The sequence below is a fragment of the Theobroma cacao genome, chromosome 8 (genome assembly GCF_053813885.1).
Source record: "Theobroma cacao isolate CCN51 chromosome 8, ASM5381388v1, whole genome shotgun sequence".
NCBI lineage: Eukaryota > Viridiplantae > Streptophyta > Magnoliopsida > Malvales > Malvaceae > Theobroma > Theobroma cacao.
The window spans coordinates 597,227-623,859 of NC_142646.1; the positions used below are offsets into that span (position 1 = coordinate 597,227).

The following is a 26,633-nucleotide window of genomic DNA, read 5'->3' on the forward strand; positions in this document are numbered from 1 at the left end:
TAATAGAAAATAGGTTTATAAGAATAGGTATAAGAGAAGAAGTTGTACGAGAATAGGTACAAGAGAATAAGCTGTACATGAATAAGTATATGAGAACAAGGTAAGAGGGTGAAACACTTGTACTTCAAGAAAGGGTTAAGAGGAAGACCTCTTAATTATCTCCATATTTGAGCCACTAAGCCAAACTCTCTGGAACATTCAAAGATGAAAGTAACCCATGAACCCTGTAACTTATTCTGAGCTACTTTCACTGTCATCCAAGTGAAGCGATTATTCTATTCAAAGTGGCTGTTCTACTTATATTAGTTGTTCCATATGGAGTAATACTTTACATTTTCTAATTGTTCTGTTTTAAGTAGTACTTGAAGTAGCGCTTCACTTATTCTGCGTGAAGTAACACTTCACTTGTTCTGGTTATTCTCTGTACAATATTATGTTGTAACATAATTCTTTAGAGTAACAGTATTAATCAAAATCTAGTATCTACATATACTCAAGCCAATGTTAATGCCTACTGCATATTTCCCAAAGACAACATAACAACCAGGGTGTAGTTTTTCCTTTTTGATGTTATTCTCTTCCATTTTGTAGTCAGAGGTACAGCTTGCAGCACATGCTTACAAGTCTGCTGGGGCCGGCTTGAGACAAGGGAATTTAGAGATATCCTTCATTCTTTTTACCTGCACTGCTCTTACTTCACCACATCGAATGGCCGAAATTTGAGTGCGTTTTCCAACTCCAATCGGGTGCCCTATAAATGCTGAAATGCATGATTGGTCCATGGAATTCTTATATCCCACCTATCCCAAACTAATTGGTGCGGTCTAATGCTCTATGAATGACTGCTTCCAAACTCTCCTTTCTCTTTACTTTGACACTCTTCACATTGGATCCATTCATCACCTTATCTGTATTTTTGGTAGGCATATGTCTACATATCTTGTGGTTCTTCCTCGGGAAATCACAACTCTTTCTTGTGATATTCCTCAGTTCTTATCCCAATACAAAATCATATTGCACCATCATGGCTGCAACTTAGAGAGCCAACCAAGGCATGGTTATAAATTAAATAACAAAATTTTTGTTCAAAATTATCTCTTCCTTTGTCACAAAGTTAACAGAACATATCCAGCTGACATGATGTAGTAATAATTTAAAAAATAGTACAACATATGCCATTCTCTCAATGGTCGAACCTTCTACGTGGATGGTGGAAGCTTTCCGTCTAAGAAGGACGAGAAGAGCACCAGGGCCCGAGCTGGCTGGTAACTTGGAACAAAATGCCCAGCTCCTCTTACAGTTACAAATGTCAGGTTTTGATATCCAACAGCATACCCTCCAACCTTTGACAAAACAACAAGATAATTAGCTTGATTATCATAGATTCATAGTCTAACTGCAACAACTAGATCAGTTATTACCTCCCCTTGTGTGTACCAAGGGTACCAGGCAGTCTTAATGGGTGTCCCCAATTTGTTTATGGCATATCTGCTACATGTTACAGGCAAGGCACCATCCGTGTCACCACTGCCATAATGTCATTAACCATGGTAAGACAGCATTTAATTTTGATTCTTGTTTTTCTAAGTGGCTATCAGAGTTTCTCTGAGGTTATCATATCGGACTTAAGTGTGAAAGGTTGATTGAGATTGAGCTTCTTTCCAAATGACTAACCTGTAGATCCAAACGCGAATCCCACTTTCCATTAGTTCCTTAATGATTGGCAACACTGTTAATGGTTTATCTTTCCAGTGTCGATTTACTTCTCCACTGTTTTCAGAAGAATTTATCAGGAAAACCGCCAGGATTAACAATCAATATGAAATGAAACAGGGGTTAGTCAGATACTACTGAATGAAACTACCAACATAACTACACAGATTCCCCAAGAAGGAAAAAGTGACAGGGATATCGGTCCGTGCCTGCAGGATTCCCATAGATAAGGAAGAGCAGTAACATTTGCATGAAGTGCTCTTTGAACTTCTGGATTGTTCAAGTAGGAATGGACATAATTCTCTGAGCAGGGGTCAAATGCAGAAACCTGGCTTGTAAACTTCTGTTAGCATAGGTCATTACATTCACCAGAGTAAAGCTTTTAGCTTATATACTCGTACAAAAAGCAGAACTGTATTTTACTTACAGAATTGGAACTTGAGGAGGAATTGCACAAGGAAGCATAGATGTCATAGGTATATATGTTGCCAGCAGCATCATTTGCTTTATCAACAAATCCCAGGCATTCTTTGGATGATAAATTTAGTGTAGAATAATCACAGTTGGATGCAAGTCCATTGTATATTTCATCTGACATGAGCGCATGCGTCCAATAGAAATCCACTGCTCCTTTCATAGTTGTTTCAAAATCAATATAAGCATTACCTATCTAATACATTAAAAAAAATGCCTCCTGTTAAAAGTTCATAAAACCATATTACTAAAAGCATATGAACATTCAAAGAAACTTACTGCAATGCCTTTTAGATTGATTATAGTTTGATTGGTGTACTTGTTGTTTTGAAGGATAGTGTGAGCAAGCTGGGGTACGTAGTGGCCTGCATAGCTTTCTCCTGTGATAAAAAATTCCCTGGTCTTGTATTCGGGAAACCTTTCCCGCCAGTTAACAAGAAAGGTGTAGGAATCTTGGGCAGTTCTTTTATCTCCACTCGACTTATAGTCTGAGGTTCTATTTGAGTAAGAGAAGCCAACACCAGCAGGAGATTCTAAGAAGATGATGTTGGCATCTGAAACAATAACTTTGAAAAATTAGCCTATCCAATGATCATAATGGTTTAGTTTGTGCCCAGGAAGCAAATCAGCAGCAGCAGTACGCAAGAACTTACCCTTAATCCATGCATATCTATTTCGACGTAGGCTTTTCCCATCATTTTTAACTCTAAATGGGCCAAGTTCCATCATAGCTCCATTTCCAATTGAAGAGCAACCAGGCCCTGCCCATCAAAATCTATTCCATGATCAGGCTGCTAACAAATAAGCCCAATCATTAAGGGGCCCAAGAAAAAGCCCATGAACACAAATAACAGAACAAACCCAACTCTTACACATATAAAATTCTTCATTGCGCTGACCAGCCTAATTCTTACACATACAAGAAAAAGCCCAATCATTAAGCAGCCAATGACCCAATTCTTACTTGGTTCTACCGCAACAGTGATTAATAGGGATTTAAACTTTTATTGCCAGGATAGGACTACCTAACCGTCTGGCCAGAACTTTTACCTGTCTCTCGTGAATAAGTCCTGTATCAATGGCTAAAAGGGGAGAAGAAGATGATGATAGATTGATAGTGGTAACTTTTCATACGCTGGGGGGAAGTGCTTTTTTGCTCCTAAAACATATCATTATGGCCTGAATTGCTCTGATGTAGCATAGCTTATGACTAATGGGTTCAAATCCAACAAGATGGATACTTCCGGTGAGCTAAGCTTGTAATCTTCAGTGTTTAATTTCTTATGAAAGTGAAACATAGTTAAATTCATTATAATAGAAAAAAGAAGAAATACAAGCATGGAATATAAGCAATACCTCCATTAAGCCATAGAACCAGCGGCTTAGTAGAAGAATGGTGAGGTGACTCCACGAAATAATAAAACAATGCCCTGCCTGCTTCAGGATCAACGGTCACGTAACCTGAATACTGATCAAAATCCACCTCACCAGGTTGTCCGGGCAAACTTCCGATTTTATCAACTTCCCTTAGGCCTCCTTGTGGGCCTATATAAACAGGTGAGAACTGCCCCGCATCTGTTTCCAGGCTGAACGTAGTTGGCCACTTTGATACATCAGATGACATCTGCTCTGATAATTCCTGCCTTAGGAGTTTAATTGGGTTGAAGTCTCTGCCTCCATAGCACTGAGTGAATCCTACCAGGCGCAAGAGAGACACCCAAATGATTAACGCAGTATTTCCCATTGTTAGTTGACTTGATTAACTTGAGTAACTGGGTCCTGAAAATAGTGTAAATATCTAGGTGATAGGAAATCTGATCAACTACAATTGACTATAAAGTCTTCTAAAGAAAGGAAGGCGGTAAGATTGCTTAATTATGATTCTTTTTTGTTTCATCTTTGACTTGTAATCATAATATAGTCTTGTTTAATGGAATTTTGGCACTGATATATCTACATTGTGATCTGTGTCACTCAACTTGAAGCTGAGTGCAGCTGTAGAACACTTCTAGTCAAGGCAGAAAATAGTTTAAAATACAGAGCATTGAAACTAGCATCCACTTGGGCCTGTATGAATATACTACTAAAAATGGGCTTTCAAATGTGAACATGAGACAACCATATATAGTAACATTACACACGGAAATTTTAGTGATAAAATGCAGAAATCTTCTGGCTTCTTGAGCTCTCATGACCCTCTTGTCTGCTGTAGGCTGTAACCATTTCCTAGCAGCAGGTTGGAAATGAAGTTGCATCCCATAGAGAAAATCTCGTTTTTGGATTTGGTGTTTATTTAGAATATAAGGGATGCAAAATAGTAATATATGGCATGCCCCTGGAACTTCCACTTCTTCTTTCTGTTACATTGATATAGATTCCGTTAGACTTGCTTCATCTGCTAGTGTTCATTGCATCTATACTCTTAACTGGCAGTATTGTCGGTACTTAAATGAACTCTTATGGTGCTTTGAACCTGAAGTTAGAAAACCAGCAGCTAGCCAAGCCCAAGCTTTCATGACCTTGTGTTTGTTTTGTTCCATGAAGTTGTTCTTTGTTGATGAACTCTACATCTATTACCTCAAACATCTGTCTTTCTTAGGATCTTACTTATACTGTCATAACTCTGCAAACTTATGGTCATTTTAGGAGCTTCAATAGATCCCAAGAATTCTAGAATTTTGGCTGTCAAATTCATGGCCTTCGTGGTTATTCAGAGGCCTCCTGCTGTAAATTTAGTGTACATTCGAAAGCAAAAGGGGAGTTAGGGACTATGATGTTGTTGTTTTCAGAAGGAAAGTAAGATAGGTTGTTGATGGGCTGGTGCCCATTCTCAAGTCTTTGTCGTGATCCTTAAAAGATTAAAGGTACACACATTTCGACATCATCATCTGCCACTGAAAGAGAGGCTACTTGGGTTGGAATTCTCGCAAACAACCAAAGTTAAAAGGCTACTTGACTTAACAAAAGATACTTTAGCTTTTCAACTTTAGAAATTTCCCACGATAATGTTGAATTTTATGCTACTAGTAGAAATAGAACATGGTTGTAGTTAGCTTTCTTAATGGAAACAACAACCAGTTCCAAAACATAATCTATCCTAAAACCTGCTCGTCTTTCTTCTGTTTAAATATATAGAAAGATTAGACCTAACTTCTCTCTGATCATTGGTCAATGATGGGTAGAAAAAGGAATCGTTTTCTTGTGAATTGTAATACTTAAGAGTGGAAAATGAATCTGGAGGTTATAGAAGAGCGAAGGAGAGAGAGCAATATCTAGTCTACAATGAAGCTAATAGTCAACTAGATATGGGGGCCGGTTCCTCAGGAAGAGCTGGCAAAACCAGAAACGATATAGAAGCTGACGAGGACTGCTTTATGCAGGGTATAGCCAGCTTTCTTATTGTTTTATCTGGGTCTTGTCTCTTTTCTTGGCTTCTAGAGACTCACCTGGTGGAAAACTAGTTCAACTAGACTTTGCAAACTTGTCCAAGGTAGATCCCTGGAAGAAGTGGGATATATTAATGGTAATGAAAGATGTTAACTAATCTGCGTTTAACTTCTTGCTGTACCTTTTCTGGCTCCTCTTTTATATATTCCTTTTTATTGGACCTCATTTATGGAGCAAAGAGGGATGAGGGCTCACCTTCCCCTCAGATCCAACTCAAGGGAGGGGGAGGGGATCCTAATGTAAAAGCCACTCATCCATGTTTGATTTAAACAAATGCGCGTGTAGCATGGATTTTATAGCACTGGATTTCCTGTCTTTTGATCAGAAGACAAAGCCCTCTTAGGGAAGATAGTGGTCTGATAGGCCAGCTGGCAAGCTAATTGTTGGGCCAAGGATGGGACACGACTGATTGTGTTTCACCAGGGTGAAAATCACACCAGCTTGATCCTTTGTTGCGATTGCACAATGAAATTACTGTTGCATCAAAGCATTTTCATTAAGCTCCATAAAACAATAATCATCCTTACTGACTCGGAGCCCCAAGCCAAAGTAGCTTTTGATTCATACCACTTATTAAAGAGATACCTTTTAGCATATAGCTGCTTTTGCCCTTTTATCAGGATTCAGGACTGCTGCAAAAATCCAATGCCCGTCCAATATTTTCTGTTTTGGCCTGACTCTCCCACTTAGTAAGTTAAGACTCCAGAAACCCATGGATGGACTCTCCAAGCTTCCACTGGTAGTAGGACCACTGCCTTTGATGGCATTGACCCTGTTCTTAGATATATCTTCAACCATCAACACATTGGAGACTATGGTGATACGGTCCATTGCCATTTTCCATTGACTCTAATACCTAAATCTAAGGATTAATGTGCATTACTTGAATTATTGTTATATTTCAACCATCAATCATTCATGTAGTGATTTTCTTCCATTACATTCTAACACAATGTTGAAAATTCTGATCTCGAGGGGCATGTCAATGCAATGATAGGTGTCTTATTGGAGTTAGTGATGCTGCTTTAATTGAAAAACCACTTTTCAATTGTCTGATGATGCAACATCATGAACACAGGATGAAGGATTAAGAAGGAAGAAAGAAAAAAAAAAAAAAAGGTAGACGACAGCTTTAGTGAAAGAGGTACAATGATTTTAGTGGCACTCATCACAAAAAAGTGCTCAGACTGAAAAAGCTTTGTAGCCATAAAAATATTTTTTTAGAAGACATGTATAGGCAGATGTCTTCGTGGGGTATATGGTCCTCATGGATTCCTGACCACCATTTTCCCTTCTGTAACCTATACTAAAAGCCCTACTAATCCAGAAGCAGACCAATGGAAAATCTTTTGAGGGGTGGAAACCTGATAGAATTCTGGTGGCGAGTCACATTACTTATTACCAATTAATGATTCTTCTTGTCTCTCCATAGACATACTCATATTCTCCTTTGGGGACTCAACAGGGACCTACCTACACTTTAGTTTCACACATATCCTAAAAGTTCTTCAAGCTTTTTCTCCAATCCCACCCTTTTCACCATACCCTATAGGAGCCTTACTAAATTATGGCTTGCCAACTAATCACTAGACAATTAGAATAGGCTCAAAGCAGTTGTCCTGATGTTAGCAGAACCCAATTCGTCCTAGGCTTATCTATGGACCGGAGGAAAATTTGAATATAGAAACGAGATGTGGGTACTTTGGTAGGTCCTGAACCCGAATGTCTTTGTTTTGTAATGAGAAAAATAATGTTTGGTGACGGATCCATCCAAAGAGGTTGAAGAAAGAAACCTATTTCAAGCTTCCACCATGGCCCATAAGGGATGGAAAAATGGTCTCCAATCACACTGGTAGCCATTGCAGTGTCAAACCGTCAGCATTGTTCTGGACAAATTGCTTACATCTTTTTCCTTACAGCTTTCAAATTGCTAAAGACTGTACAGAGATTAACAATGACATTTTTCTTTTTTCCCTGCAGTTTTGACTTGTGACAGATGATTGCAGCTGTCTTCTTAGCCCCCCATTCTTCCCCCAGCTACGGAGGCTACTTGCCAATTTTCAGTCTTAAGAAGTAGGATTTCCCTGTTGAACACTTCAATCCTGACACCAATATTCTCCATATACGGTCAAGAGATCTTGCATGTAATGATTCATATAGATTTGGAGACAGATTTAGAGGAGAAATCTATATGTTCTCTCCCCATTTTATTGCCTTAATGCAATGGAAAGAGAAGCTATCATACATTAATAATTGTGATTAACAGAAAAGAAATTTGCAGACAGACGCTGACAGTGATTTCAACGAGTTTTTAATCACTAAAATAATTAGCCCATGTTTTGTTGTGTTATGCAGATTATGATGTAAATCCCCCCAACCCCCCCAGTTTCAACCAAACAGTAACTGATAGCATAATCAGAGTTATTATATCAATTGAGATTGACATCTCATCATCTATGGAGAATGGTCCTGCCCCCAGTTGGCCCCAGGTGATAACTACAAGCAACCCTGTCTCAATGTCCCTGGTGATTCCAGCAATTTACCTTTCTCTTCCCATTTTGATTCTGGGTTATTCTTGGTCAAACCATGCTCATTCTATTAAGATATATTTGTTCTAGATCGATAGATTAAGAGGGAAAACTCCTTGTTTAGTAAATTAAGTCCAATAGAAAGCCTTGAATGCTATGTAATCCTTGTGATTTTGGTTCATAATTATAAGTTTTACCAACATAAAAACTAAGGGTTGCCACCAAACTAGGATTAAGATGAGTTAGGTTTTCATACATCAGCATCTACAAGATATTTTATAGTATTAATCAGAAGGAATTAGTTGGCTAGTACCATTATTTTGATGTCCTTCACTGGTATTTTCAACATGATAACATTTCTTTTCACTAACGAAGTGATTAGTCATTGTCATAATCTATACCAGTCCATTAATTATCTTGTCTTCTTCTTCTATCACTACTAAAGAATTTACAATAATTACATTTAAATAATAGAAAATTAAACATCTTGTTTGCATTAATTGAATACTTATCTAAACTCAATTGGCTTTCTTCATAATTAATTTATGATTCGGACTTTTGATAACTTCTTGTCAATTTAAATGATAAAACTCCTGTAACCGTGAGTGTTTATCTTGAAATTTTAAAATGAATATTTAATTTAATTTAATTTAAGATACGCATAATTTTTTTTTTTATCGTAAGTTATGAATTTTTATATAATATCGACTTTTATATCATATTAATTTTTTTAAGATAGATATTTAATTTAAAATTAATTGATCATAAATGAAAAGATGATTATTATATTTACATGATTAAAAATGTTCAAAAGGTGACTGAAATCCCAACAGCTAGCTAATCAAATGTAAACAAATGGGTGCTTTGAGAGTCGACATCACATGGCTATGGGTGGTGTGTCCATTTCAGTTATATCTCAAAAAATTCAAAGAAAAACAACTTTTGCCTTTCCCATTCCTCATCCTCTCTGCCACCTTTTATCATAACAATAGCAATTTCCATGTGTACATGCCATCTCCCTTTCAATAAATAAATAGAATAAATATTTATATATATATATATATATATATACATAAATACCAAATGATCATAGAAATAATAACACAACCCTTAATTAATAATATATTTATTCGAGACTGTAAAACGGTTTATAATTATTTAAAAAAAAAAAAGGAAAACGCCAGACATTGCACGAGACGTGGGGCTTTCACCTTTTTTTTTCTCTTTACGTGTAAGAATTTTAAACTTCCACGTCATTAATTAGTTTTTTCTTTTTTTTTTCTCTTTCATTATATACCTTTTTTTTCTTTAAATAAAAAAATATTTTCCATCTTAATTTAGCACAGCAATAACTTAATTATATTACATAATTGATTATCTAATAAGGGAATATAACAAGCAGTAGGGGAAGGGTTCAATGTATATGCTTTAAACAAGGAAGTTACAGTGATCTTCCAAGCAAAATTTACATGTGAAGAAAAAAAAAAGGGTCAAACTCAATTGTCTAAATACAAGGTGTTAATGCTCATTTATTGTTACTTTGACTAATAATTTTTGATAATTCACAAGATTAATAATTGAATTCCATAAAAATAATATTATATATATATAGATATAATTGATTTAGAATTGCAAATTGAGATGCAAGTCAAAAATAAATAAATAGAGGGGGAAGCAATCAGAAAGGGAAAGAGAATTAAATAAACCCCTTATACTGTCTATCAGCAAGTCTTCCAGGAAACCCAGTTACTGTTTAGTTGGCAAACATGTGGTTTGTGCAGCTTTTGCCTACAGAAAACCAGCCCGTTACTTTCAAATTATTAAGGCTCGAAGGTCACAAACAACACTCACTTGCCTCCAAAACCTCTCAAATTCTCAAACCCAAACCCCATTTTCTGCCATTATAGTAAAAAACCTTTCCTTTTTTCACACGCCAAGTAAGGGAAAAAGAACTCCCATTCCATAGAGATGGAGTCAACCCCAGAAACCCACCACCTTATATCATTGCCACTCCCTTTCTAACTCTTTTTAGCAGAACTGAAAGAAGGAAAAAGGCTCATGCAGTTCTTCTGGAATGTTAAAAGGAGAAAAGCCTTGAGGGGCAATGCGGGTAAAAAAGGGAAGTGAAGGATGCTATTAGTAGGAGTAAGTGGGGAAAGAGAAGACGCACGTTGATCCATGATGACGCAGTGTTTCTGCGTGGAGTTTATGTCCGGCTGTATCTTGTTTCCAAGATGCGCATTTTTTGCCTTTTGCAAAGCTCCATCTTTCTCTTCCTCCTCCACTTCACCTTTCATTTAAGACACTCGCTCTCTCTTTCTTTGCTTTAAATATAATCTTCCAAGCAAGACACTGCTGCAAACCTAGTAGCCTACTACCTTGTTCTCGTTAGAGTTGTGTTGCTTTTGCTTCTTCCAATGATGTTAAAATCTTAAGCTTTTGTCATTTAGTCTTACTTGCTGGGAGGCATTGAAGTTTGTCGGTTTTGTAATGGAAAGTTTACCTTTTTTCAGTTAATAGGTCTGGAATCTGATCACCCTCTGTTTATTTTGGTGACGTTTTGAATTTTCTTATTGCATTTAACTTATTGTTATTGTTGTTTATGTGATCTTTATTGAATTTTAATTGGGTTTTTTTTGCAGATTTGGTAGTGAAGTGATAAAAAGATGAATACCAGAGTCAGGGCGTCTCTGCAGTCTAGGAAAGTTCCAGGGAAGCATGAAAAAGTAATCACTAGTCACAGTTATCAAGAATTTAATCAATGGCTACACTGGGGTCCCTGGATTAGTGGTTATTATTTTATTACTATGTTGTTTTGAAAAACGGTTTGTACTGTATATAGGAATGTAATTATTCCTCAATTATCTTCAGTTTCAAGGAGACGCTCTCCAGGGGCTCAAAGCTCCTGGAAATTTTTGAAAAGTAAGCATCTTTCGTTGGAATCCAAGGTGGGTTTTTTTCAATTTAAATCTTAAATGAGAGAACTCTTCTATACCATTCCCTGGGATTGTGAACTTCCCTGCTGCCACAAGAAATTTTCCGGGCACCTTCATTCCTTAGTAGACAATGATTTGGTTCTGGTTTATCAGTTGTTCTGTGATTCTTCCATTATCTTATTCTGATGTGCATAATAGCTGACTGTTTGTAACTATTTTTCTTTTAAGGAGAAGGTAGACATGCAGGAGACGAAGCCAACAGTTGCCACAAAGGCAATGAAAAATAGACGAGCCTCAAGCAAAGAGAGAAAAATGGTCCTACAACAAGATGTACAGACTTCTGTTCTCCGACAAGTGTTCCAAGTTATTTGATTTAGTACAACAATTTACTCTAGGACTTTATTTTCTTATCTCTTTTATTGATCAGGTTGATAAACTGAAGAAGAAACTGAGACAGGAAGAGAACATTCACAGAGCTCTGGAGAGAGCATTTAATAGGCCTTTGGGAGCTTTACCTCGTCTTCCGCCGTATCTCCCTCCTTCTGTTAGTAATTTCACCATCTTATTGAGTCCACACCTTGGGTTTTGTTATTTTTTTCTTTTCAATAATTTAAAGAAATGATCGATTAGAAAAAAGGATCTTTAACGCCCATTGCAGTTAAAGAAATTTGAAGGAAGAAGCAGAGGAAGTGATCGTATTGCACGTTTTGACATTTTCTAAACAGGAATTCTAATGCTGGATTCTGTTTTTGTAGACATTGGAGCTTTTAGCAGAAGTGGCAGTACTGGAAGAGGAGGTTGTCCGACTCGAAGAAAAGGTGGTTCACTTTAGACAGGACTTGTATCAAGAAGCTGTCTATATATCATCGTCAAAAAGGAACATGGACAATTCAGCTGATTTGTGTGAGCCTAGCCTCGATAAGAGTCCTAAACCTGAGCAACCTAAGATTTTAACTCGAGATACATCCATGGCAAGGCATTTGCAATCCTTTTCGGGTAAGCTTTTGGGTTGTTCAAATAATGCCATTAACATTTGATACATGCACCTATTGAATTGGAATTGAAGTGGAAGTAGGCTCTAAAACTTACTCCTTATTGTTCTTTCAGATGATGGAAGAGGAAAAGAGAACCAGTCTTGTACTAATTCCACAAAGAGCAACAAGGGCTCTTTGGTACATAAAAGCCAATCAGTAAGCCAATCAGTAAGAACTCCAGTGGAGAGACCTCTGATTGATTCAAAACCAGCAGAGAAACGTATAGATCCTCAAAAGTTGCAGGCATGAACCAGTGTCAATTCTATCAAGTTATAGTAGACTTATTTGCAGTTATATGAATATGACTTCTTTTACATGTTCAGCTAGAATGCAGAATCAGAGACCAAGGTAATACAGAAGCCAGAATTATTAGCACTCCAGATGAGAGACGGTTAGGAGACGATGAACCGAATAAAGTTTCTGAGGAACTTGTAAAATGCTTGTCCAGCATTTTCTTAAGAATGAGCTCAACAAAAAGAAAGTCTACTGCAGAAGGTTCTCCTTCATTATCAATGTTAGGGTCCCAAGAAAGCAGTGAAGAGACAGAATTTCGGGATCCTTATGGTACTTGTTCAAATTTTGGAAGGAGAGATATCGGTCCATATAAGAATTTATTTTCAATTGATGCTGGTTCAATCAATCCAAACCGAACATCAAAATCTTTATTTCTGCTGCGCAGGTTGAAGTAAGTTGCCTTTTATTAGATTAGTTTCTTTGTTCCCTTGATGTAATTTAGCATCTTCCAGATTCCAAAGAATTCTCATGGTTTTATTTGTTGCATTCTCAGACTCCTCCTTGAGAGACTTGCCTCCTCCAACTTGCTGAACCTCAACCATCAGGAGAAGCTCGCATTCTGGATAAATATCTACAATTCCTGCATGATGAATGTATGTGAAGGATATCTGTGAATATAAATTGAAAAATTGGGTAGTATTACATGTTAACTATTGGCTTAATATGTATTAAGATCCAAACTGATTATTTCATACTAGTATTTTCACCTGAATTTCTGAAAGTTTAAACTATGGGCTCCCAACCCCACACTCTCTCATGGTGGTAGTCTATCTTTTGGTGCATTTTGTTTCTGCCATCATATGCCTGGTTTACTCTAGTAGATGGAATTATTTATCGCATGATTGTGATTCAGGCATTCTTAGAACATGGAGTACCAGACAGCCCGAAGATGGTTGTGGAATTGATGAGAAAGGTATGGATGTACCAGAAAACATGGTTTTGTTAGAATGTTGGTGCATTTCAGTGATTCTTAGGATAGTGTTATGTTTCATATGCAACCACGCCAGCGTTCTATAGATGAAAAGTCTCCCATAAGTCAATTTGCAATGCAAATCAACTTGTAATATTGCATTTAGTCAGTAGTTTTTCACACAATTCTTTATGATGCAGGCAACAATAAATGTTGGGGGACGCTTGCTAAATGCAATAACTATTGAACATTTCATTCTCAGATTGCCTTACCACTCAAAATTTGTAAGTGGTACCTCATTTCAATTGTGTTGCAATTAAAGCGTGATAATCAAGTCTTCCTTGTTATATTTCTTACACTTGAATTCTGCTCAGATCTTTTCCAAGGGTGTCAAAAATGATGAAATGACTGCCAGGAGTATATTTGGATTGGAATTATCTGAGCCCTTGGTAACATTTGCCCTCTCATGTGGAAGCTGGTCCTCTCCTGCCGTAAGTTTGTAACTTTGTATGAAAGAGAAGCTAGGTTTTATTTACTTCTCCATTCAGCCAGCATCCACTTTTGGGATAATTACAAGTCTTTCAGTGGTCCTCACTTATATAATTGACTGTATGCATCAGCCAGTTTTTTACATAAGAATCATTATTCACGGGCACTTGATGTTGTTTTATCTACAAATCATTGGCAACTTGTTTTCTTCTTCTTTCTCTGCTTTTTGGCTCCATTTTAGTTGCTAGCATTGCACTTACTGACACCACATAATACTGTTTATTGATTTATCAATTCTGTCAAAATGAAGGTACGAGTATATACTGCTTCCCAAGTTGAGAATGAATTGGAAGTGGCAAAGAGAGAGTACTTACAGGCTGCAGTTGGAATTTCATCAACCAAGTTTGCAATCCCAAAGCTGTTGGACTGGTACTTGCTTGATTTTGCTAAGGACTTGGATTCGTTGCTTGACTGGATTTGCCTGCAATTACCTAGTGAACTAGGTAAAGAAGCAATTAAGTATCTTGAAAGAGCTAAAAGTGAGTCTCTTTCACAGTTTGTTCAAATTATGCCGTATGAGTTCAGCTTTAGGTACCTTTTATGCACATAATAAATTTATTTTGTCTTCACTTAAAATTTTGCTTACACAGTTCTAAGGGTGTTGGAGTATTGCTTTTGTACACAGTCTTAGGTTAGATGTAAAACCGAAAGGTGTAATCTAGTCTCTCCTATCTTTAATTGTAAGTAGTTGTGACAGGAATGTTCATCAGGGGATTTTTGCATGTAATTAATAAGTACGTTTTGGGAAGAGCTATACAGAAAAAGTGATTATTTTTCCAATATGTGCCTACTCTATCTATAAGATCGATGCCTCGAACTATATCGCAGGATGATCTAGAGTTCTCATTGAATAATCATCATATGGATAGTAATCCAGGTTTTCAACTATCATCACTGAAAAGAGAGGAACCATGAATGTTTTTGAGAGGATTGCCAACTAGTTGACAATGATAATTCAATAAGAGTCTGAAGTTTCATTCATGAAAGTTAGGTGTAAGCAGTGACAACCCCATATTCTGTCCGGAATATTAATAGATCAGCATGCATTGATGCCTCTTTAAAATAGAAACAGAAATGGAATACCAATTATAAATCTGAAGCCTTCCATTCAAGGAAAGCTACTGATATATATCTGATGCAGGAAAACCCCCATTGATACCAAACTTTATCTCGTGTGGCCCATAAGAAGCAGCCCAGTTTTTTTCTTTTTTCCCTAATCGTCTTAGCTGCTTAATCAATACGTGGAATGCTAAGGTGCCATTTCTGTGCTAGCTCCTGCTGTACCATTGATTATGACCCGTTTGCACAACCATTGAAGAGCAATACCAGTTGACAACTGATTATGACCTTTGTTTGACAACCATTGAAGAGCAATAACAATTCTAGCAGTGTAATTATTTGATTGCTTGACTATATTTGTCGACCAAACCAAACCTTGATAATACTAATACATCAGCGCCTCCATTATCTTGGCATATCCAACGCGAATTCACATTAAACACTCCAAGTGGCTATGAATGCGAAGTTACTCAGAAAAAACTGAATAATCCGTGTCTGATACATTCATATTAATCTGTTGCTTATTCTCAAGTAACACCGACAGATATTTTCGTACGAATTGTATAAGACCACCCACAGAACTAGCTAAGGCCGTGGCTTCAATCATGGTGGTTCACTATAAAACCAGTGGTGTCCAATTGTTGAGAAACCCTGGAAAGAAAGATGACGGAATCAAAACTTTGTCTTAGGCTCACAGTAAATTTAATGCAAAAGCGAAGTGGTCCTGACTTTTGTCCCCCCCATATGATACGACCATGTGGACTATATGTATCAGCTACATGAGAGCAAAGAACATTCGAGCTTTTGCAAAGTGATTGTCACAACAATAAATATCAAAGCTAAAGCTGCAAAGCCTTTTACTTTTTCTGGTGCTTCTCGTACATCGACTATTGAATTACCCGTGTAACATATGCTGTCGTGATAAAACAAAAAAGATGAAACTGACTTAAGCCATGCCATGCCATGCGTTCCAGGGCAGTGGCCCTAAATTATAAGGTCCCTTTGTTTGTACAAATGAATGCTGTCAATTTTTTTTTCATAGCAGCATTTTCTTTTGGCTGCTGAACCACGTACAAAAGCTAGGTGATGAACTGAAAGAGTTCCTATTGGAATTTGTGAGTGTTGGATGGAAGGCCTGTCACCTGTGAGCTGTGGGTGAGAGGCACACCTACCTGGCCCTGGTCCTGCTGTGGAAGAGCTGTGATTAGCAGGTCCCCATTCATTGCAGCAAATTTTTTCGGGGGGGGACACGAACTTGTCAGCTTTGTTTTTCCAGGGAAATGCTGAGAAAGTTGAAGTTGTTACAGATATAATATGGTAGTACTTCTTTCTTCATTTCAAGTAACTTAATTTCTAATAAATGAGATAAAAACAACAAGAGTTTTGGGTGGACTACCTCAACGATTTTTGGCCATTCATGAGGCTTCAAATGGCCTAAAATCAATCCATAAGTCCCCCTAAATGTCCCTAGTTGGGCTCAGTCTATAGCTAGAATTGGGTTAACGTGCCTAAAAGAATAGGATGGAGATGCCCAAACTGTTCCTGAGCCATTGACCAAGCTACAAATGGACTTAAATCCATCCTAAAGTCCACTACGTGACCCTGGTTAGATCCAGTCTTTTCCTGAATTTGAGTTGGCTGGCCTAATAAAAGCAAGATTCGGCAACTATTCCTGAGTCCATCAGAACTTGGAACTGCCCGAGGTAATGAGCAGTAAGTTCTCTATTTTTGTGGCAAAACTGCGATGAAACTGAACCAAACCAGCCGAAGTCTTTCCAAGCCAATTCAACCCAAGACAAAGCACGCAATGTGGCCAAATCTGTCACTGCACATTATTCTCTGTATTCATGCTTACTATTCTTTTCTCTTTCACCATCCATTACTTGAGGGCAGGGAAATGCAAAAAAATTTGGATTACAAGTTGTGGTTCGATGGGCTTTCGGTCTGTTAGCTTACTAGAGCTCCAAGTAAAAGATTTTTCAACATAGGCGACAAAGGCCTCAATAAGCTGCCACCAAACCAAACGCAGCCTATGCCTTCTCTCATTTAGAATGTTGACGTTTTCTACCCACAAAAGTCTAACCATCTAGAACTCATGAATCAGTCATAATAGTAAATTATTGAGCACATGTTTGTTGTTACTTACCACTTATAGATAATATAAATTATAAACAGAAAATAGTTTACTAATCCAATGTCAAGAACATGAGCAATTAATTCAGGGGTCATCACATCTGTTGGGTATAGCAGAAGCATGTTCACACTGTGTGAAAACTTTAAGCTCCATAATTATGGAAAAGGAACCGATTATCATTAGCTAATGGTTCCTTAATCTTAATTCTTAAGGTTAAATCCACACGCTCCCATTCCACGAAACCCCTGCAGCCAATGATGTTCACCATTTCACTTTTAAATGGAAGTCATGTGCGATGTATGAACAAATGAGACAATGAGAGCTTGTAATAAATTTCTTGTTTATCTAATTTGTAAAGGTCGGTTGCCTCGCTTTCTTTCTCTATGGTATAGTAACAGGTAACCAATAGGAAAACTGCAGATCTCCTAAACTAGAGCTTTCGTTTACATTCATGGGAGAGACTTGACAAAATCTGGGATCTGTCAAAATCTATCAGGAATTGGGTAAATTTGCAGGAGTTTCCCAAAGATTTTGGTAATCCCTGACGCCATTTCTAGGTGAAGCTTGTGACCCTGTTGACCCCAAAGCCGCTGTTAAAATCATATCATACTCGGACGAAAAGCTACGAATGATGGCATCCATGATGTAAAAAAGAAATGGATGAGGATTTTTATCTATTTTAATACACGATTATACGTCCACGTCTACTTGTGCTTCACGGAAAATTAAAGCCATGGTGGGTCACCATGAACACTCGTATTACCCAGCCACTTACCAAAGAAACAAACTATAAATAAACAAGCCTCCCCCATGTGATTGAAGAATCAAATCGACAAAGCCATATTCCGTGATTGAGTATAGAAAATCAGACATGAAATTCGCTTGGTATTAAAAGGCGGCTGCCTGGTCAAAAAACTCTACCTTCTACCATACCAGCTGTCTCTCTCTCTCTCTCTCTCTCACATTTCTCACTTGTCTCCTCTCGTCTGCTTTTATATCTAAGCCCTTTAACAAACCTTTTGGCTTGCCACGCTGCTCCATAACCAACTTGGCCTAGCTATCATAGAGGAAGCTGATCAGGATTTTTACAAGAAAGAATGGAAGTGGTGATACCAGCTGCGCCGGTTATGGATTTTGATTTCAACAGCGCTAGATCATCTCCTCGCTCGAGTGCTCCTTCTACGCCTAGACGTTTTGGTGAATGTTTCTTCAGTGCGCCGACAAGTCCCTCGCGAATGTCTGAGTTCTATCGTGAATTTGATAGATTCTCCATGATGAATGATAGGCAAAGCAGCATAGGAAGCAGTTCCCTGGCGATTCCTTTTGACTGGGAAGAGAAACCAGGTACACCAAAGTCACCGAGAGCAACTGGAAATGATGAGGAAGAATATGATTTCGCTTTTGATTTTAGTGAGGCCTTGGAGAAAACATCTCTCCCAGCTGAAGAACTCTTTGATGGAGGGAAAATCAAGCCCTTGAAGCCTCCACCTCGGTTACAGGTTGACGAGTGCAACCAGAAAAGCCCACTTTTGTCATCACCAAGGTCGCCAAGATCACCATTATCCCAAGGTAAAAAGATTATCCGTGAAGCTTTTTCACCAAGAAAGAAAAAGAACCGGGACCCTTTTGCAACTGCTATCGAAAGTAGTCGAAATGATACAGAACATGGAAGAGGAAGAGAAAGAGTTCAAGATTTCTCATCAAGGAATTCGAGCCGTAGAGCAACAAGATCGCTTTCTCCTTATAGAGTCTCTGAATATCCATGGGAAGAAGAAGAGAAACAACAGCAACATGAAACCACCAAGCAATCACCATTGAATTCAAAGCCTTCCTTGTCTTCAACCTCGTCAAAGAGTTCTTCCAGAAAATGGAGATTAAGAGATTTCTTGTTGTTCAGAAGCGCATCCGAGGGACGTGCGACGGATAAAGATCCATTCAGGAAGTACTCATTAGCTCTTTTCAAGAAACCCGAAGCTGATACCAAGAATTCAAGCAGTTTCCGATCCACCGACAGCTCTGGTTCAGTCGGTTCCAGAAGAAAAATATCGGCTCATGAGCTACATTACACAACGAACAAAGCGGTATCCGAGAACATGAAGAAGAAAACTTTCTTGCCATACAAACAAGGTATCCTGGGGAGACTAGCGTTCAATCCTGCCGTCCATGCCCTTGCCAACGGATTTGGAGCACTCACACGTTCATAAACCATCATCATCGATCCTCCATTACCTTATTCCAAGTGATAATTTCATTTGTTTGTTGTAAAGATTATCCTTTTGATTATTCCTTTGAAAGTGTAGATTTCGTACACGGAACAATAATCATGAGTTGTCTGCCAATCAATGAAAAATTTCATGTTGCATGCTAATCATAGCCTTCCATTAAATTCCCAAGGCTTGGTAGCGCCGTCCTCATTAAACCCCATTAATGATGAGCAAGGGACCAAAAAAAGCAATATAACGAACTTTAGTCAATCCCAAAAATGGATCAAATGAAAGGGTTAAGGCTGCATGAGCAAAAGCCAAATAGTACCTGATTTAGGATACATTTATATCATAAATAAATCATCTAATTAACATGTGATTTAGGCCAAACACGCCCCAACTTTATCACGTTTTAAGTATGAGAACTTAATTATAATAAGTTGAACTTACAAAGTACCATTCCATATATAAATCTCTTTAATTGCAGTCCCCAAAGTATAGATGAACAATCGCATTCTTCTACCTTATAACTTCGATCTATCCATCTTTTAGGGCTCAACAAACCCAAACAGAACGCATCCTACCGAGAAAGTATTATGGTATCAATTTGGTAATCAAACAACAATTTGAAAAGAAAATAAAATACAGGTACTAATCGTGACCTCTAGTCCATGATATTTAACTAGAAAAAGATTGATTCTAGAAGACTTAACGTAAATTGGGATAATGCCTGGCTTGTCGACTTCAAACCCATTTTGTCGTTTAAATATACTGTTATACCAATAAAAATACCTGGAAACCTCATACCCTGACCATTGTCATTGTTTTCTTTAAGATTACAGGCTTGCGGGAGAAAACCAGAGACTAACAGATTTGAGATAAATGAATGGGAATAGATTTGATTTTGCCATTAAAATACAATATAGCCGGCTAGATATGGTAAGGGTATTTGTCAACTTCTAGAAGTGGGAAGGCATTATCTGCAATGAAACAATGTTAGATGTCTCAATGCCGACCCACTAATCCTGACATCAGAAAGACCCAGTCACATGGCTAAAGCCTAATTGCCTTACTGAAATAAAAGAGAGAGCTGGGCTGGAGCCAGGAAATTGGATTTGAAAGGGGAAGAAACAAGGAAGCCCAGATAATTCTATATGGAGAAAAATTGGCCACGAGTTCCTCGCCTGACACAAAGATGGTGTGGCAAGGTACCAAATTGATCTGTCGCCTGATGAAAACATGGTGGACAATGTCGGATCGATCTGTGGAGAGTAACTCAGAAGTGGGTCCGAAAAGGTGACGCTTACAATATGAAAGCATTAGGCAAGATAGAATTCAATCAGACTTGTCGGTGGGAGTTGCGGGACACATGAGTTTGGATGCAGTGGCTGGAGCAACCCGCAGCTCATCTAGATAGTGCATAAATAGGACCAGCATCTATTTATTAGAGTTTGACTTGAGAGGAGTAACAACATCCGTATGCAGACAGGTGTGAAAAGCCTCCAATCTGTGAGGTGATGGTGAGGCGAGCTAGACGTAGATCATCTGATCAATTGATAACCAAATGAAATATTCTGAATGATGTCTAAAGAAAATCATTAAGGTTTCAATAGAGGCATTGAAAACATGTAGTTCCATCTTAAAGGCAGATATAACTCTACGTAGAGAACCTGATAAATATCCAGTTACATTTTAGGTTCAGATAGATCACAAGCTTCCTGAAAAGAAGAAAACCGTCATGTCACACCAAAAATTCATACCATTACTGAAATGCTAGAACCAAAAGTTTCTGTAATTGATCAGTCGAAGTTGTCTATCTTGATTGGTGTAATCTCATCAGCAACATTGAAGCGTCCAACCAACCGTGCAAAAAAAACCATTTGTTGTTCTAGTGTGAATTTAATGTTTTCAGCCTGTTCAAGTAGAGAATTAGAAATCATGTTTCACTTGGACAACAATTCGGAATAAGACGACAAGCAGGGTGGTATTTACCTTGCGGAAACCATGTTGTTCTCCCTCATACTCCACAAGAGCAACAGGCAAACCCTTTTCCTTCAATGCCTGGTAGATTTTACGAGCTTGATCAGGGGGTACAACCTGTGACATGTAAAGAATAAAGATTATTCAAACTTCAACCTCGGGGAGATCAGAACCATCAAACCTAATGTATCAAAATTTATGGAAACAAAGTTACAACCACCATCAAGCTTAGTTGTCCACATATTAAATAATCATATAAACCCCTTGATCTTCAAGGAAATGAAATGCACAAATTATGCATAATGAATCATACTTAAATTGCATAACATTTGTCGTAAACAAATTTTCAAGCAATGAAGGTGATAAATATCATAGGCAGGTTAGCCTGATCTCAGTTATTACTTAGCATACAACTTATTTTCGAAATCAAATTCTTCTGCTTTGCTAAAGAAAGAGAATTAATAACAAAAAGCCTCAGCTGTGGTCTTATAGCACAATCTGCAAGTCTCCAGAAATAACACTGAACTAATAATAAACCCCTTGATCTTCATTACTATGGACCAAAAAAAAAGTCTTGACGAAGAAAACATCTGTACCTTATCTTCCAATCCCTGGAAGAGAATGATGGGGCAAGAAAATTTATCAACAAAATTGATAGGTGACCTCTCAAAGTAATCCGTCTCACTTCCTGCAATTGTTCAGCGATAAGATATCCGATAAATGAACACAATTTAAAAACAAATCCGGCATTGATTTTTCTTTTCCAATTACCAACAAGGTTATCAATATAATGAGATTCAAATTTGTGAGTCTCTGCCCTCAACAAGCTCAAGTCAGCTACCTGTTCACAGAGAAGCACACCATATAATAACTGTCAGTTTTCTATTTCATGTTCATAAGATTTAGGGAAATATATGTACAGCATCAACAAATAGAGAAGATAAGGAAAACAGGAGGACATTTCAACTGCATTCTTAATTATTTACAGGGTCATCCTGACTCAAGATCCAGTCACCTGCTTCTATGATAATGACAATCTTAAAAATCAAATTTTTCTCAGAATACCATTGCCCATGCCAAAATCAAATTGACAATAACAATGAAATCAAGTACTCACACCATAGAGAGAAGCTCCAGCCTTGAACATATCTCTAAAAGCAAGGGCGGCTAAGGTTGTGTACCCACCAGCAGAGCCTCCTGTTATAAAGAGTCGTTCCTCATCTGCCTTCCCCTTCTCCACCTAGAGAAAAGAAACATGCATTAACACAACTCACAAATGTTATAATATATCTCCATCCATCACAATTTGGAAACAATTAAAATTAAGACAACAAATTACCAAAAATCTAGCACAGCTGCAACAGTCATCAACATCAACAATTCCCCATTGCCCCAAAAGTCTCTCACGATATTGTCTCCCATAACCTGCAAAGTTATGCCATACAAGTCAATCTAAGCATCACATCAAATCATATATAAACAGAAGTGAATGATCATCTGTGTGTGAATGATTTCCTAAGGCAAGGAGAAAAAACCAGTGCTTCCGCCATAATTAACATCCACAAATGCCCAGCCTCGACTAGTCCAGTACTGGATGCTGAGGTTCAAAATTCCACGTGTTTCACTTGTAGGCCCTCCTGCCATATATCACACAAAATATATGTCATAATGCATTCAAATACAGAAACAATTTGCTAAGGTACTGGATGCATCAAGGCAAGGGGCCCTATGTTGGACAAGTTTTATTGAAAGCTAGACATCCATAAAAGCACGCAGCAAGATGTTTTACACTAACTTTCTAGATAAGCAATTATCATACCATGACTTTTCAACAGCAACGGAGGCTTTTCTTCCTGGCTCACTTGGTAGAGGGGATTAGATGGTGGATAATAGTATGCATAGGCATTTTGGCCAGGAACCTCTGTTGGAAATTCAATTAACTCTGGCAGACTGAAGTAGGACTCATACTTTAAACTATCCGGTGAAGACGACCAAATAATCTTGAAATCAACTACATTTACTTTATGATCATCTAGAGTCACCTTCAAAGACAACAAAAGACAGAGTTTATGACTGTCATTAAAGCTTTTCACAATATTATTGACATAAGGAGAAGATGACAGCCTTACCTTAGCCACTGATGAAGGATGAGTTACAGAGGCTCCCTCAACATAGAGACAGTTTTCCCATGAGGTCTGCAAAAGCAAGAACAGACATCTTAAAAACCATCATTGTGACTTCTTATGCACGAATTTAAAGGTGACATTAGGAAATGATAAGGAATTTGAAAGTACAATATTGTCTATATCTGTGAAAGGAATATCAAGCAGAGAAATTGAACCCTGAACAACATCTAGAATTCCAGGATGTGACCTCCCATTTTGCCTGCATCCAGACATCCAGAGTATTGATTAACAATAAACCAGACAACATGGTTTTTTCAAAAACAAAACTCATGCGTACATTGAAGTATGTTGTCCAGTAATTTTCTCAAAATTACCTGTAGCTGCAGGCAATCAAGGTTTTTTCCACCTCACTCTTGATGAACTCATAAGAATTCATTCCAAAAATCCACAATGGTCTTGCAAACTCAGCATTCAAGCAATAAAGTGGAAGCACCTCATTCTTTGATTCAACCTGTTTCCAGAGATAATAAGAGGAGATGAATTCTGATGAACACTCTACATGATGTCTGGCCAGAGAAGTGCACAAAGTACTATAATGCAGAAAACCACCGATACACCACCTTGGAGGAGGAAAAGTGAGAAAGAAAAAAAAAAGATTTATAAAGTATAACAAAATTTAAAGAACGAGACTGATGTCTACAATACTAGTTATAACTATAACAGACAAAAAACAAAAATTTGAGAAGCTGTTAATTTATTGAAAACTGTTGGCCGTGTAAGGACTAAACAGGCAATAGATATCTTGGCATTATTATTCTTTAAATGCAGATGCATCATATAAAGTGTTGGAACAATAAATATTGGGCTAATATTGCTGGCCAAAAATTGCAGTGTCAATATTATCAAGAGTGAACTTACCCATTTATGGAGATTCCAAAATCCACTTTTTCTATCCGTTATGAAAAAAAGTTCTCCTGCACAAATTCAAAACTGGTAAAATATCTGACTCATCAAATGATTAAACAAGTGATGAATAAATCATCCCTTTCCTATAAGACCAGGAAAAAAATCAAAAGAAAGAGAAAAAAGAATCAAGTTCATCAGCCCATCGAGGCAACAAAAACATCCCATATGTCAAAGAACACATTATTTCATTCGTGCAAACTCTATATTTTAGTGCTTACAAAGCATGATACCACAAAAGTCTATATTGCATATTTAAGCTTGTTCGCAAATTAAGAATATCATTATGGAATACCTGTTGGGGACCACTTCGGCTCAGTGGGAGACTCCACAATTTTAGGATCACAACCAGCTACACAAACACGTTTGTACAGATCTCTGCAGGACAAACCAATCAATAAATATCAATGATATTAGTAGTACTAGAAAATAATAGCATTCATAAAAAAAATTGGGCTAAAACATGAATTCTCTCATCTCTGAACAGAACAAGTAATCTTTAATTTTGAAGAAGAAAATCAAAGAAATAACAGAAAATGGTTATAGGAATGAAAAGAATGCTGAAGAAGAGCTATAAAACCACTGAAAGCATTCAGCGCACCCATTCTCAGAAATATAGCCAACCCAGAGCTCTGCTTTATCCCACGGCATGTTAGGGTGGCTCCATTCAATCCATGCCATCCTTTCACCTTTGGGGTCCAAGCGTGGGAAAGCATAGAAATCATTGCCACTCACTAATACTTTTGGCTCTGAATGTTGACAATAGGAACAAAAATCATTCATTATAATAATGTGAAACAACAACAATAATGACAACATTAACATATAAAAACAAAAACCCAAACCCCCTGAAAAACCATATCATAATACAGAGAATTCACATCAAGATCAGGTTTAGTTCCAGAGAAATTTATACCTTGGTTCCCATCATCAAGTGATACTGCTGCGATTGTTGTGGTTGCATTTATACTACTTTCACGGCGATCTATCAAGGCACTAAGATTGAATCAATAAAAAGGACAATCTGACAACCGCATTAACACTAGAGATAAGCAACATATCAAAAAGGCCTAACCTTCCATTACAGTGATATAACGGTCAAGCCTTGAATCAAAAACTCCATCAGCATAACTCACAACCGGTCCTCCATAATCTGGAGTAATTGGTACAGGACAAGGATCTGCTTTGCCACCCGGTAACATTGGTTAATTCCAATCAAAACCTTAACTTAGAGTAAAATGAATACAGTGACAAATTTGTACCTTTGGAACTGATTGATTGCTTGTACAATCTCTGATCTATATAATTGGAGAAAACAACAGTATCCCCAGAAATCCTAAACGCTCCTCCTCCATACTCTTGAGCCACTGTACGTACAGCAAACTCCTTTGGCGTAATATCAAAAGGTTCATCTCCAGGCTTCTCCGCTCCTTTCACAAGAACTGCCCGTCTATAAAAGGAAAACCAAAACTTAGTCTCCAATGTGCAAAATAACATCAAATGAACATTGGGGGTTTGAGAGGTTTAAGGCTTCAAGTTACCCTGATTCAGAAGGGCGTGACTCGAGCCAAAAGAGATGGCCTTGGGAGTCAACGGCGGTGCCTCCAAGCCGTTTGGAGGAGCCTGAAACGACGTCGGCGGTGATGGGGGATTTCCATGAACCGTATGGAGCTGTTATTTTTTGGTCTTCTGATAAGGGTACTTGAGCTTGTGAAGAAGCCATTATTTTGTATCTCTGGGGTTGAGTCTTCTTCTTAGTAGCGATAGTGAAGACGGTTCTTTTACTGAAATGGTTGAAGATGAGAGTGGAAGAGAACAATGAAGAAGTAGAAGTAAAGAACCGAGTGAGGATCGAAAGAGCCATTGACTCTTTAACTCTAAGGAATCACATGTAAGCAGGTTTATTTAGGTGGATAGAGTTTGCGTCATCCGGGATTCATCGTAACCTTTCGTTGTTTGAAATCAATGGTATGTTGTCAGTTGGACTTCCAATGTCGGACCCAAATTCCGGATTCTACGAGTCATACACGTACAAGCATTTGGTGTACAACAGACAAATCGAGCTTTCCCTGTTTTTTATTCTTCCGGGACCTTCTCATTCCTTAGTTCAAGAAGCTGATTTTGTCGTTTCTTGTACAGATTTAAGCAAATGACTTTTTGGGATCATGGAATGGGCTTTGATTTGCTCATAACTGGTCCAAAAATATCAACATGGGCCTTGCAAGTTCACTAGAGTTGCAGCAGAAAAATGATCATCCTTCCATCTACCTACCCTTTGGATC

At 37.8% G+C, this 26,633-nt stretch overlaps 4 protein-coding genes across 11 annotated transcripts; 2 read left to right on the forward strand and 2 right to left on the reverse strand.

The window, feature by feature from the left end:
- Positions 1 to 1,025: 1,025 nt before the first annotated feature.
- Positions 1,026 to 3,963, reverse strand: LOC18591257 (serine carboxypeptidase 1-like). 2 transcript variants are annotated; one of them, XM_018125798.2, is made up of 8 exons: positions 3,544 to 3,963; positions 2,841 to 2,948; positions 2,467 to 2,741; positions 2,141 to 2,383; positions 1,923 to 2,041; positions 1,675 to 1,770; positions 1,422 to 1,527; positions 1,026 to 1,343 (listed from the first exon to the last, which is right to left on the reverse strand). In XM_018125798.2, the coding sequence occupies exons 1-8, from the start codon at positions 3,929 to 3,931 to the stop codon at positions 1,200 to 1,202; spliced, it is 1,479 nt and encodes a 492-aa protein (XP_017981287.1). In that variant the 5' UTR covers positions 3,932 to 3,963; the 3' UTR covers positions 1,026 to 1,199. The 2 variants fall into 2 exon arrangements, with proteins under 2 accessions (XP_017981287.1, XP_088665265.1); XM_088809139.1 differs by having other exon boundaries at positions 1,923 to 2,056.
- A 5,936-nt stretch (positions 3,964 to 9,899) lies between these two features.
- LOC18591258 (transcription factor, putative (Protein of unknown function, DUF547)) lies at positions 9,900 to 14,665 on the forward strand. 4 transcript variants are annotated; one of them, XM_007017284.3, is made up of 12 exons: positions 9,900 to 10,682; positions 10,805 to 10,888; positions 11,327 to 11,428; positions 11,526 to 11,642; positions 11,854 to 12,094; positions 12,206 to 12,375; positions 12,456 to 12,817; positions 12,920 to 13,019; positions 13,280 to 13,339; positions 13,537 to 13,620; positions 13,711 to 13,827; positions 14,136 to 14,665. In XM_007017284.3, exons 2-12 carry the CDS (start codon positions 10,829 to 10,831, stop codon positions 14,433 to 14,435), a joined length of 1,713 nt encoding a protein of 570 aa, XP_007017346.2. In that variant the 5' UTR covers positions 9,900 to 10,682; positions 10,805 to 10,828; the 3' UTR covers positions 14,436 to 14,665. The 4 variants fall into 4 exon arrangements, with proteins under 4 accessions (XP_007017346.2, XP_017981839.1, XP_017981838.1 ...); XM_018126350.2 differs by lacking the exons at positions 9,900 to 10,682; positions 10,805 to 10,888 and adding an exon at positions 10,919 to 11,110; XM_018126349.2 differs by lacking the exons at positions 9,900 to 10,682; positions 10,805 to 10,888 and adding an exon at positions 11,106 to 11,236.
- Positions 14,666 to 18,175: 3,510 nt separating this feature from the next.
- AR781 (DUF1645-domain containing protein) lies at positions 18,176 to 19,446 on the forward strand. Its single transcript, XM_007017287.3, has one exon. The coding sequence runs from the start codon at positions 18,176 to 18,178 to the stop codon at positions 19,280 to 19,282; it is 1,107 nt and encodes a 368-aa protein (XP_007017349.2). The 3' UTR covers positions 19,283 to 19,446.
- On the reverse strand, positions 19,147 to 26,345 carry LOC18591260 (alpha/beta-Hydrolases superfamily protein). 4 transcript variants are annotated; one of them, XM_018125933.2, is made up of 19 exons: positions 25,893 to 26,345; positions 25,614 to 25,801; positions 25,427 to 25,531; positions 25,268 to 25,336; positions 24,953 to 25,100; positions 24,647 to 24,729; positions 24,307 to 24,362; positions 23,763 to 23,899; positions 23,557 to 23,647; positions 23,392 to 23,457; positions 23,082 to 23,304; positions 22,798 to 22,899; positions 22,602 to 22,687; positions 22,380 to 22,502; positions 22,034 to 22,103; positions 21,859 to 21,950; positions 21,275 to 21,379; positions 21,043 to 21,195; positions 19,147 to 19,862 (listed from the first exon to the last, which is right to left on the reverse strand). In XM_018125933.2, the coding sequence occupies exons 1-18, from the start codon at positions 26,213 to 26,215 to the stop codon at positions 21,082 to 21,084; spliced, it is 2,181 nt and encodes a 726-aa protein (XP_017981422.1). In that variant the 5' UTR covers positions 26,216 to 26,345; the 3' UTR covers positions 19,147 to 19,862; positions 21,043 to 21,081. The 4 variants fall into 4 exon arrangements, with proteins under 4 accessions (XP_017981422.1, XP_017981421.1, XP_007017350.2 ...); XM_018125932.2 differs by lacking the exon at positions 19,147 to 19,862 and adding an exon at positions 20,162 to 20,789; XM_007017288.3 differs by lacking the exon at positions 19,147 to 19,862 and adding an exon at positions 20,162 to 20,827.
- Between the last annotated feature and the right edge of the window lie 288 nt (positions 26,346 to 26,633).

Bases quoted from the DNA above. Each gene is read 5' to 3' on its own strand.
- LOC18591258 (XM_018126349.2), top strand. From the start codon at position 11,138: ATGAGAGAACTCTTCTATACCATTCCCTGGGATTGTGAACTTCCCTGC. The intron at 13,020-13,279 runs GTATGTGAAGGA...ATTGTGATTCAG, and splicing joins ACAATTCCTGCATGATGAAT to GCATTCTTAGAACATGGAGT. The intron at 13,828-14,135 runs GTAAGTTTGTAA...GTCAAAATGAAG, and splicing joins GAAGCTGGTCCTCTCCTGCC to GTACGAGTATATACTGCTTC.
- LOC18591260 (XM_018125933.2), bottom strand. From the start codon at position 26,215: ATGGCTCTTTCGATCCTCACTCGGTTCTTTACTTCTACTTCTTCATTG. The intron at 23,458-23,556 runs GTACTTTCAAAT...TTGCTTTTGCAG, and splicing joins TCACAGATATAGACAATATT to ACCTCATGGGAAAACTGTCT. The intron at 23,305-23,391 runs GTAAGGCTGTCA...TTGTCTTTGAAG, and splicing joins ATCCTTCATCAGTGGCTAAG to GTGACTCTAGATGATCATAA.
- LOC18591257 (XM_088809139.1), bottom strand. From the start codon at position 3,931: ATGGGAAATACTGCGTTAATCATTTGGGTGTCTCTCTTGCGCCTGGTA. The intron at 2,742-2,840 runs GTAAGTTCTTGC...TTATTGTTTCAG, and splicing joins TAGATATGCATGGATTAAGG to ATGCCAACATCATCTTCTTA. The intron at 1,771-1,922 runs GCACGGACCGAT...TTCTGAAAACAG, and splicing joins TATCTATGGGAATCCTGCAG to TGGAGAAGTAAATCGACACT.
- AR781 (XM_007017287.3), top strand. From the start codon at position 18,176: ATGGAAGTGGTGATACCAGCTGCGCCGGTTATGGATTTTGATTTCAAC.